Source organism: Elgaria multicarinata, chromosome 9 (genome assembly GCF_023053635.1).
Source record: "Elgaria multicarinata webbii isolate HBS135686 ecotype San Diego chromosome 9, rElgMul1.1.pri, whole genome shotgun sequence".
NCBI lineage: Eukaryota > Metazoa > Chordata > Lepidosauria > Squamata > Anguidae > Elgaria > Elgaria multicarinata.
This window is the reverse complement of record NC_086179.1, coordinates 3,104,536-3,116,062: the sequence shown is the minus strand read 5'-3', so window position 1 is coordinate 3,116,062 and position 11,527 is coordinate 3,104,536. Positions and strand designations below refer to the sequence as shown.

The 11,527-nt window shown below is 50.1% G+C and overlaps 1 protein-coding gene across 2 annotated transcripts in view; it reads left to right on the top strand.

Annotated features, from left to right (window-relative positions):
* The window catches only part of FLNC (filamin C), a 117,640-nt gene that overhangs the window by 41,872 nt on the left and 64,241 nt on the right, over positions 1-11,527 (top strand). For both annotated transcript variants that reach the window (XM_063134603.1, XM_063134602.1), the window contains exons 3-8: positions 4,583-4,680; positions 5,230-5,380; positions 7,194-7,312; positions 9,490-9,567; positions 10,219-10,381; positions 10,990-11,190. In XM_063134603.1, coding sequence (XP_062990673.1) covers positions 4,583-4,680; positions 5,230-5,380; positions 7,194-7,312; positions 9,490-9,567; positions 10,219-10,381; positions 10,990-11,190 — 810 coding nt within the window. The remainder of the gene's footprint in view (positions 1-4,582; positions 4,681-5,229; positions 5,381-7,193; positions 7,313-9,489; positions 9,568-10,218; positions 10,382-10,989; positions 11,191-11,527) is intronic.

The following is an 11,527-nucleotide window of genomic DNA, read 5'->3' as shown; positions in this document are numbered from 1 at the left end:
AAAGGCACTTATAAATACATATGCACAAGTATGTGTGCGTATGTCACACACACACACACTTAAACAAACAAGCAAACCAAAAGCAAACAGAAATGGCAAATAAAGACTCTGGATTAATTAATGTGGGATGTGGGACTGTGATGGTTGCTCTTTATGCATCGGCTGATTACAAGCGATTGCTTGCAAAATCCACGTCCCCACGGAGCCACTGAACTTTTAACCAGAATTCTTTCAATGTGTTTTATGCTCAGTCCTCTCTAAACACATTCACAGGAGGCTCAGTTTCCCCAGCCTTGCCCCAGATACACACGTCCCTTTCTTCTTCTTCTTCTTCTTCTTCTTCTTCTTCTTCTTCTTCTTCTTCTTCTTCTTCTTCTTCTTCTTCTTCTTCTTCTTCTTCTTCTACTTCTTCTTCTTCTTCTTCTTCTTCTTCTTCTTCTTCTTCTTCTTCTTCTTCTTCTTCTTCTTCTTCTTCTTCTTCTCCTCCTCCTCCTCCTCCTCCTCCTCCTCCTCCTCCTCCTCATTATTATTATTATTATTATTATTATTATTATTATTATTATTATTATTAATTACACTTATATACCGCCCCCATAGCCAGGGCTCTCTGGGCAGTTTACAGAAATTCTAAAAAATTAAGATAAAAACGAGTATACAAAATTTAAAATTCTAAATCACAGAACATACACACATAAAGCATTAAAAGCCATTAAAAACTAAACATGTGGGTAATTAAGATGTGCCACTATATGCCTGGGCAAAGAGGAAAGTCTTAACCTGACGCCGGAAAGATAGCAGCGTTGGCACCAGGCGAGCCTCATCAAGGAGATCATTCCACATTCTGGGGGCCACCACCGAAAAGGCCCTGTCCCTCGTTGCCACACTCTGAGCCTCTCTTGAGTAGGCACCCGGAGGAGGACCTTAGATGTTGAATGTAGTGACCGGGTAGATTCACGTCGGGAGAGGCGTTCCGTCAGGTATTGTGGTCCCAAGCCGTGTAAGGCTTTATAGGTCAAAACCAGCACCTTGGAAACATACAGGCAGCCAGTGCAAGCGGACCAGAGCAGGGGTTATATGGTCGAACCTTCTGGTTCCCGAAATCAGTCTGGCCGCTGCATTTTGCATGAGCTGCAGCTTCCGAACCACCTTCAAAGGCAGCCCTACGTAGAGGGCATTGCAGTAATCTAACTTGGAGGTTACCAGAGCATGGACAACTGAAGCCAGGTTATCCCTGTCCAGATAGGGGCGTAGCTGGGCCACCAACCGGAGTTTGTAGAAGGCACTCCATGCCACTGAGGTCACCTGAGCCTCAAGTGACAATGATGGATCTAAAAGAACCCCCAAGCTACGAACCTGCTCCTTCAGGGTGAGTGCAATCCCATCCAGAACCGGTAGAACACCCCCCATCCTGTCAGCGAAATCACCTGCTAATAGCATCTCAGTCTTGTCTGGATTGAGTCTCAGTTTATTAGCCCTCATCCAGTCCATTGTCGCAGCCAGGCACCGGTTCAACACATCCACAGCCTCTCCTGCTGAAGATGAAATAATTATAATGGCACTTCTGGTAGCTTCCCCGCTCCATGGCTTGCCTAGCATGAACCCCGTGGGGTAGCTCACTATTCCAACCGTTTTTCTGAGGGGTTTGCTGAAGGGGGTCAATAGCCAAAGGCAACATTAAGTTTCTCATGAATACAAAAAATAAAAATCTGGCAACCTTTTGAATTCAGAAATTGCTGAAATTTAAAATGCTCCATAGTAGAAAGTCGGTTGTGAGGGATATTTTTAATGCGGACTTTTAACTTCTATGGGTTACTTTTAAAAGCAGTAATGTGCTAAGCCAGCCTTCCTCAACCTGGGGCGCTCCAGATGTGTTGGACTACAACTCCCAGGGCATTCTGGGAGATGCAGTCCAACACATCTGGAGCACCCCAGGTTGAGGAAGGCTGTGCTAAGCAGTAATTTCCCCAGAGTTACTTTTGTTCAACAGCATGCATAATTGGGAATATTTTTAGACGATTTGGATCAAGGTTGGACTTCCACCCTGAGTCTCACAAATGCCTTCCTCTACCTACCTTTCGGTTTCCTCTTCCTTCTCGCCCTTTTCCCTTTTCTCTGCAAACTTCCCTTTTACTTTAATTTCTTTTATTTAATTAAAGTATTTTCTCCGGTGCTTCGACCCCAAACATTCCCCCGGAGCGGCTCGCGTGCAGTCAGTGAAACAGGGCCGTCCTTGCTTGCGGGATAACAATCTAAAAAGTCACGACACACAAGGAAAACAGGGTGGGAAGGGAGGAGGAAAGCCATGAAGTGTTCTTCCAGTAGGGCTGGTGGAATGGCCCCGTTTCCTCTCTGGTCTCCCTCTCTGCACAGCCTCCTCAGCATTATCTCCAGGCTTGCTGGGAAGGGGGCCATTCCAGGACTCCACAGCCTAAACATTATCAATCAGATTTATAGCCGTGGAGAATCCGCCTTTGACACTGGGAAATCAGGCCAAATTTGGGCAAACTCAGAGGTGCAGGCTGGTGGGTTGCTCAAGGGGCGTCCCTAGCTAAGATGGGGCTCCGTTGGGAGCTGTCCGTCTTCTTTTGCAGCGGTGGGTCCAGATTTAGCTGCGGTCCGCCTAGTTTTGGGAATGTTTTGTGTGTCCACCACCATCCCCCCACCCTCTTTCTAATCCTCGGCTTTTAGCGCGTTGCTTCCCTCTCAACAAACTTAAATCGTACAGAATAGCTGCCCACCAGCCAGGATCCGTCCCACCCATTGCTTTTTATGGGCCATGAATCACATTGTTACATCTGTACGGCCCCTGCAGCGCCTGACCCAAACATCAAATATCAGAGGAACTGCAGAGGTTTAAACTGCAAGTCCATTTCTGTTTACTCAGATGTCCCCCAGGGGTTTCTCCCAGGTAAATGGGTACAGGACTACAGCTGAGTAAACCGGGCTTCCCTCTGAGGAGTCTTTTATAAGACTGAACTGCTGTTGTTTTTTAAAATGAGATACAGGCCTCGGATCTCTCATGAATTCACCCCTGAGTGCTGAGCTTTCCCTATCCGGATCTGTGATCCGGTCGTATTTGTGGGTGAGAGAACTGCACTCTGCCCATGTTCAGAGGCACCTTAGCTTTTATATTGACATGCCTCTGAATATGTCTGGTCCAGGCACGAATTACGCTCAGGTGTGAGGCTAGTGGGCGGGGGTTGGTGGTGGCTTCCCTTTCGTCCCAGCTCCTCCTTTCAAGGCCCCGCTCCCCAGCGCCGGCTTCCTCCATTCTCAAGAGCTCCCGAGCGCCTCTGCATCATATCCTTGGCCAGGCCAGAGGCTTCGGAGGCACGGCTAAGCGCTTGGGCTGCCCGCTTTGGCTGACGGGCCAAGACGCCCTTCAGAGTTTACCTTAAGAGAAGCCGTGAAGAATCCTTATATGTCGAAAGCTTTCCTCTTAAGCCTGCCCCCCTCCGCTGTTCCTCTCCCACCCAACCGTCCCCGGCCTTGGTTCTTGGCACAGCTACTTTCTTGCGCTGGGGGATCCCTCCTGCATGCTTTCCTTTGCTCGTTGAGCTATTTTAGAGTCCAGCACAAACACACACACACGCAGCAGCAGCCCACAAGCGCAATTTAACTCAAAAGTGGCCTCCTTCTAGGGCGGCTTCCTTTTAAGCATCGCCCCAAAGAGAGGACAAAAGGGGACGCGCGACAATGGAACCGGTTACCTAGGGAGGTTGTGGGCTCTCCCACACTAGAGGCCTTCAAGAGGCAGCTGGACAACCATCTGTCAGGGATGCTTTAGGGTGGATTCCTGCATTGAGCAGGGGGTTGGACTTGATGGCCTTGTAGGTCCCTGCCAACTCTGCTATTCTATGATTCTACTATTCTATGATTCTGTAACTCTTAACCATCACAGGGTTGTAGTCGTGTGGATAGAAATAGAGAGGTGGAGGACGAGGAGGATCATGTAAGCCACCTCCAGTTCCTTGCAAGAGGGGGAGGAAGCACAATATAAATGTAATACCCTATTTCTTCGATTCTAAGACACACTTTTTTCCCATATAAACATCTCTAAAAATGGGGTGCGTCTTAGAATCGCAGGTGTCTCTTAGGTTTTTTTTCTGTTGGTGGTACTGAAATTAGTGTGCGTCTTACAATCGATGGCACCTTACAGTCGAAGAAATATGGTAATAATAAATCCCCAGAGCCATTTCTAGACATGCCAGCCTTGAGCTCTTTTCTCTCCAAAGGAGGGTTCTTGCAGGCTGAGATCCATCGGTTCTGTATGTGTGTTGCTGCTGCAGTCTGTGCCAGAGAGGCTGCAGAAATCCAGCTCACTTTTGCCCCCTCGCAGATTTATTCATTTTATTTGTATTTATTGACAACATTTCTATACTGCTCCACATCTAAACAGATTCTGGAGCGGTGATACAGGATCGTTGGAGGCAAACTCTAGTCCCTTTCCGACGAGATTGGGTGGAGTGGACCACCATGCCCCGACTGTCTTCAGCTCTCCTCGCAAGCAAGATGTCATCAACCCCCCCCCCACCTCCCACTGTTGCCCGTCTGACACCATCTTCTTCTTTCCTTCCCACAGGCCTGTGCCCAGACTGGGAGACGTGGGACCCCAACCAGCCGGTGGAGAATGCCCGGGAAGCGATGCAGCAGGCGGACGACTGGCTGGGTGTGCCTCAGGTATCAGCTTCGTGAAATTCTAGCTGTGGGAGATTTTTTGACAGGCAGATATTCAACAGGTCAAGTTTAAAAAAATCACAGCACGTTCAAGGAAACAAGTAGCATCATCAGATGGGGGGGAGGAGGGAATCGTGTTTCCCTACCGTTGCTTCCCCCCCCTACTGTCCCACAATACTTCCTCTTTCTTCATACGGGGAAGAAAGAGGAAGTAAATAAGGAAACTGTGGGCCATTCAGTGGGTGTTTCTATCCCGTCGGGTCTCCTGCACAAATGGCGGCACGTTTTGCTACAGATGGATTTCACTGGGTCTTTTTTCTGTGACGGGAAAACAAGCAGAAGGGCTGGGGGACGCGCGGGAGGCGGACAGCGTCGTGAAAAGGTCCCATGAAAGTCCGTGAGCGCCCAGCAAGGAGCGTGCAATAAACCTCGCATCCGATGAGAGTCGAGGAAAGCTTGGCTTGTTGAATTCCTGCCTGTCGCACCACTGTACAATGGGACAGTTCCTCCCGGGATTCCTCGTCTGCTGACTCCAGTTCCCTCTTCTCACAGGTCATTGCTCCCGAAGAGATCGTGGACCCCAACGTGGATGAGCACTCGGTCATGACCTACCTGTCTCAGTTCCCCAAAGCCAAGCTGAAACCGGGAGCACCCCTGCGCTCTCAGCAGCTGAACCCCAAGAAAGCCAAGGCCTACGGCCCAGGTAAGGTGCCCTTGAGTGGGAAGGAAGGAGGCAAAGGAGCCCAGGAACGAGGAGGCAGCGTGGGTGGGTGGGAAGGATCGAGGGAAGGGCCAGGATCTCTTCTCGATCATCCCGGAGTGTAGGACTCAGAATAACAGACTCAAGTTACAGGAAGCCAGATTCCGGCTGGGCACCAGGAAAAACTTCCTGACTGTTAGAGCAGTACGACAATGGAACCAATGACCTAGGGAGGTCATGGTCTCTCTCACACTAGAGGCCTTCAAGAGGCAGCTGGACAACCATCTGTCAGGGATGCTTTAGGGTGGATTCCTGCATTGAGCAGGGGGTTGGACTGGATGGCCTTAGAGGCCCCTTCCAACTTGGCTTTTCTATGATTCTATGACTTCTTCACACAGACCTCTTCTCTCCGCCGGTTGTCTTTGCAGAGCATCCTTTTTGGGCAGTATAGAAAGGCAGTTGCCTACGGCTGGCCTTCTGGGGCCCATCAATGCCAGAGCCTGAATTTAAGAGTAAAAAGCAATCCAAATGGTGCTCCGTAGCAGATACTGAATGCTAAAAGGGTCAGATTTTGCTTGCAAATGAGTGGAATTTAACCCTTTTACCACTATGGTGTGGTTTGCCACTGAATTTCGGCAGCAAACACATTTTTTTTTGGTAGTATTTATACATTATTATTTTTCTTCCCGGTGCAGACCGTGGGAGGGAGGAGGAGGATCAGGGGGTAAAAATGGCCCCTGGACCTCCTGCAGTTGCTCACAAGTTACAGGAAGCCAGATTCCATCAGGACAGCAGGAAAAACGTCCTGACTGTTAGAGCAGTACGGCAATGGAACCAGTGACCTAGGGAGGCGGTGGGCTCTCCCACACTAGAGGCCTTCAAGAGGCAGCTGGACAGAAATCTGTCAGGGATGCTTTAGGGTAGATTCCTGCATTGAGCAGGGGGTTGGACTGGATGGCCTTAGAGGCCCCTTCCAATTCGGCTATTCTATGATTCTAACTCCTGATCACCCCCAACGCTAGGAACTGCCCCCAAAAGCCTACCCTGCCCAACATCTGTCCTTTGAATGAAGGCATAATCTGCAGATATCAGCCCGGACCTCGAGATCTCAGTGCCGTTTTCCACTCAGGGAACGCCACAGAACATCAAGTCGCCCTTGCTAGTCCTTGGCAATGGATTTCGCAAGATGTCCATTGCGAAATCCCCCATTTTGCTTGGGGGATTTCTCCCGCGCTTCTGGCAGTCCTCCGCGGTCCCTGACAGATGCGTGATGGGCTAGAATCCAACAGGGCTAGTTCCGCCCGCCCGCCCATCTTAAAAAACCTTCCCCTGTTCAATTTCTGCCTCTCGTGCAGCCGGGAAAGACCCTGGAGTACTGCCAGGAGAAGGAGAAGCAGGCCGGAGCGCCAGTTGGTCGTGAGTGTCAGCTCTGGCCACGTCTACGCAAAAAGTGGCTTTGAAAGGTCCCCTCAGGGGCACTGTGGGAAAGTCTTGCTTGCTTTGGAGCCACATCAAGCTGCTGTTGAAAGGGTTCTAGAATCCGCCTTCCGCAACCTAGTGCCCTCCAGAGGTGCTAGACCGCAACTCCCAGCATGCCCCAGCCAGCTGGCTGGGGCATGCTGGGAGTTGCGGTCCAGCACCTCTGGAGGGCACTAGGTTGCGGAAGGCGGATTCTACTCCTTGCTGGGCTCTTCCATCCCATCTAGAAATTCAGAATAGGAAAGGCCTTCTCTGTTGCTGCGATAATTGGGGTGAGGAAGGACAGTGCCCCCCGGCATTCCTATACCTGGTTAACCTCCTGGACCTTCTTTCTTAGGCATTGAGCCACACGGGAACACCGTGCTGAAACCAGCCCATTTCACAGTGGAAACCATCGAGGCTGGATTGGGAGAGGTGCTGGTGTACATCGAAGATCCCGAAGGACACACGGAGGAGGTACCGGGGACCCTCCCCCCTTCTGCTCCTCTCCCCCTTTGGAATGCCCCCCATTTTGCCAGGCCCTGCAGCCCGACGAGTTCAGACCCCAGGCTTTGCAGACAGAAGACAACCAAGAGAACGTCTCCTTCCAACCCAAATCTCTCCAGCATACATTTTACCTTTTATCCTAGACTTGCCCACCCTGGGACCCTCCAGAGTTGCGCTGGGAATGAGAGGTGATGCAATTGCAAGCCGTTTGGAGGGTGCCAGGATTCAATCCTCTGCTAACCCTCCTATCTCGTATCCTATTAGACCCTCTAAGACACTGGGGGGCTGTTTCTGTGGTTGGTGCCGCCTTCCCCCAAACCCCATGGCTTCCCTTACTTGGGGTGGCATCAGGTAATCCCAATGCCAAGGAGGGGAGTGCAGGGTGTCCGGCAGTCATCCGAGGACCGGAGCCGCACCCCCCTTCTTCCTGGTTCCCAGTGACCAATTGCCAGTCGCCTTCCACCAGGACCGCCCCTGGATCGGCCCTGGAGCAAGGTCAGACGGTGGAAAAGCCATACTGACCTTGCTCCCCCTGAAAAAGTCGGGGTAAGTCCCTGACATTTTCAAAGCGCAGCTTCGCGAGAAAGCCCTGTGGTGGCTGCACATCTGCGGTTGCGTCATATAACTGACGCAGCACAAAACCACAGCCACCACGGAGCTTTGGCACGTAGTGCTTTGGCCCCAGAGTGCAGGACATGGAATAACGGGCTCAAGTTAAAGGAAGCCAGATTCCAGCTGGACATCAGGAAAAACTTCCTGGCTGTTAGAGCAGTATGATAATGGAACCAGTGACCTAGGGAGGTGGTAGGCTCTCCCACACTAGAGGCCTTCAAGAGGCAGCTGGACAAGCATCTGTCAGGGATGCTTTAGGGTGTATTCCTGCATTGAGCAGGGGGTTGGACTCGATGGCCTTGTAGGCCCCTTCCAACTCTGCTATTCTATGATTCTATGATTCTATAGACAGCCACCAGGAGTCGTGGACCGTAGAGAGAGAATTCTTCTTCTTCTTCTTTTTAATGATTTGTATTAATTTTTCATAACTACACATATGAACAATACACATACATAACAATAACATCAATCTTCAATGTTTAACTACACGTTATACTTATTATTACCTATTAACATTAATAAGTGCACCCCTTCCCCAGGGATCTTATTCTACTTCTAAATTGCGTTGAGTCCTCTGGAGGCGTTCCTCCAGAAACAGTTTCCATATCTCTTCAAAATCATTATTTTTTATTATTCCACTTTATTTATTATTTATTTATTTATTTATTACATTTCTATACCACCCAATAGCTGAAGCTCTCTGGGCAGTTCACAAAAATTAAAATCATAGTAAGACAAACAACAGGTTAAAAGCACTCTTCTTACTCTAATATTACATGTTAGTTTATCATTAACAGCGATATCCCATATTTCTTTACACCAGTCTTCTCTGTGTTAATTCCCTTGAACCTTCCATTTTCTGGCTATCATTAACCTTGCAGCTGTTAACAAATTCGTTGTTAATTCTTTTATCGTTTGAGTACATTTAATTTTTCCAGACATTGATAACAATGCTACACTTGGTGCTTCTTCTAACTTCAATCTGATTATTTCATTTATCTCTTTGAACACCATTTTCCATAGTTTTTGTACATATTCACAGTTCCACCACATATGAATATACGTTCCTTTCTCCTAACATCCTCTCCAACATAATGCCGAATTCTCCTTATTTATTAAATTTAATTTTATTGGAGTTAAGTACCACCTGCAAACCAATTTAAAATAATTTTATTTTATCCTTACAGACATACCCTCCAGCAGTCATTGCTTCCAAATCCTCCCCCAGTTCTGTTGTTCTATTCCCTCGTTCAAATCACTCTCCCAAACCATCCTAACAGAATCTTCTTCATAGAATCATAGAATAGCAGAGTTGGAAGGGGCCCACAAGGCCATCAAGTCCAACCCCCTGCTCAATGCAGGAATCCACCCTAAAGCATCCCTGACAGATGGTTGTCCAGGGATGGTTGATCTTCCATTTCCAACCGTATTTTATATATTTCACTCATTAATCCTTTTATTGGTTTTTTTCTTATTTTTCTTTAAAAAAACCATAACCCCTGGATTCACCTCTTTTGCTCTCCTCCTTCCTCTAGGCCAAAGTGGTCGCCAACAATGATAAGAATCGGACGTATTCCGTCTCCTACGTGCCGAAAGTGGCTGGCTTGCATAAGGTGAGAGAGCCCATCCTGTGCCCCCGTCTCAACTCTGCCCCGACGGTCCGTAAGCCTGGTCCGGTGATTCCTGGTGGGGCGCTTGGGCCTTCAAACGCTTGTTTGCTTGTTTCTTCAATGCATGAGTCACCCCATAGTCAACGCTCCCAAGGCGATGTACATTAAAAAAAAACACAGATAAGCATAAAACCGCAACAAAGTCTGCAATAAAATACCATTTACAAAGCATAGAATAAAGATTAAAGGCAACAAATACCCCCCAAAGTATTTGGCAGCCTCGTAAAGCAACGGACGCAGTTTCCGCCATGGGAGAAATTCACCCGTTGCATTTCTGTCTGTCGCGCAGCTCTTAGGACCGCAGAACATCAGTGAGGAAGACAGACAGCTACCTAAGCGCTCTGTGTATTGTGACATCCATGAGTTACCCTTACGAGGGTGAGATCTCTGAGCTGGCACGTCCTTTAGCCTCCTGAGAAAATGACTTTATATAAAAACACCACTTCTCAAGTTTCTAGGTCTCAAGGTTCTGAAAGTTGCCAGGAGGAAAACCAGGAGTTGGGAGCTAGATCGGCTGTCCGCTTGCCTGTGGGAGGCGGGCCAAGGCTGGCTCTCCCTGTCTGACCCTCTTTCCGGCTTGCTCTTCTGGCCTAGGTCACCGTGCTCTTTGCTGGGCAGAATATTGACAAGAGTCCCTTCGAGGTCAACGTGGGCATGGCGCTGGGCGATGCCAACAAGGTGACTGCCCGTGGCCCGGGCCTGGAACCCGTGGGCAACGTAGCCAACAAGCCCACCTACTTTGACATCTACACGGCAGGTAAGTGACATCCGGGTCACAGGGTCGTTGGTACTGTGCCCAGGTGGGGGACGGCGGCTGACGGCTGGCGAGGGCCAGACCTCCATGAGGTTATAAGAAGAGCTGGATCAAACCAACGCAGCAGGGCCTTGACGGTGGCTGGCCCCCAGCACCTGCTCTTCAGAGGGACGCTGCCTCTGAGTAAGAAGGCTCCGTGAGGTTATCCTGACATTGATAGACCCCCTCCTCCAGGATGAATCTGTCTAAGCCATTTTTCAAACCGTCTTTGCCAGTGGCCGTTGCCACGTCCCGTGGCAGCGAATTCCACCGGCGAATGACGCAAGGGGTGACAGGCAGCTTCCCTTTACGATCCGGATTCTGGGCCTTGCTGAGGGAAATCGCTGCGTGGTGGGGGAGTTGTGGGGGAGAATCGGAGGGCGCGGGACGGATGAGGCACTCCCCTCCCATCTGCTGCTACGTGGCAAACGTGGGTTTGGGAGCGCCCTGGTTTGCCACGCTGCCTGCCGTTCCACCTTATTCGTTATTTCCCCCCCCCATCAGCTCTCATGCTGTGCTCGAGAGATGGTTGTGCGCACGCTGGACCTCTAACGGCGTCTCTGCTTACTTAGGCGCGGGGACAGGCGACGTGGGCGTGGTGATCGTGGATCCCCAGGGCCGCCGCGACACCGTGGAGGTAGTGCTGGAAGATAAAGGGGACAGCATCTTCCGGTGCACTTACCGCCCCGTCTTGGAGGGACCGCATACCATCTACGTCACCTTTGCTGGAGCTCAGATCCCCAAAAGCCCCTTCACTGTCAATGTCGCGGAAGGTAAGGATGTCTGCCTGCCCTCCCCCGCCCCCCACTCCCCACACAACCTGTCCTGGGACCCCTTTCCCCATCTGCACCCCCCCTTCCTTGACCCTCCATGCTTCCGCCCCATCACTGCCTTCACATCTCCAAATGCCGCTCTAATGATTTCCTTAACACCACGCCGGCAGAAGCCCTTCCCAATAGATACCTAAGACTAGGATTGTCGAGGGAGAGGCCACGTGGCACAGTGGTTACAGTGCTGGACTCTCACCAGAGAGAGACCAGGGTTCAAAGCTTCTTCCCGGGGCGACCGTGGGCCTGTTGCGTCCTCTCAGACTAATCTCCCTCACAGGGT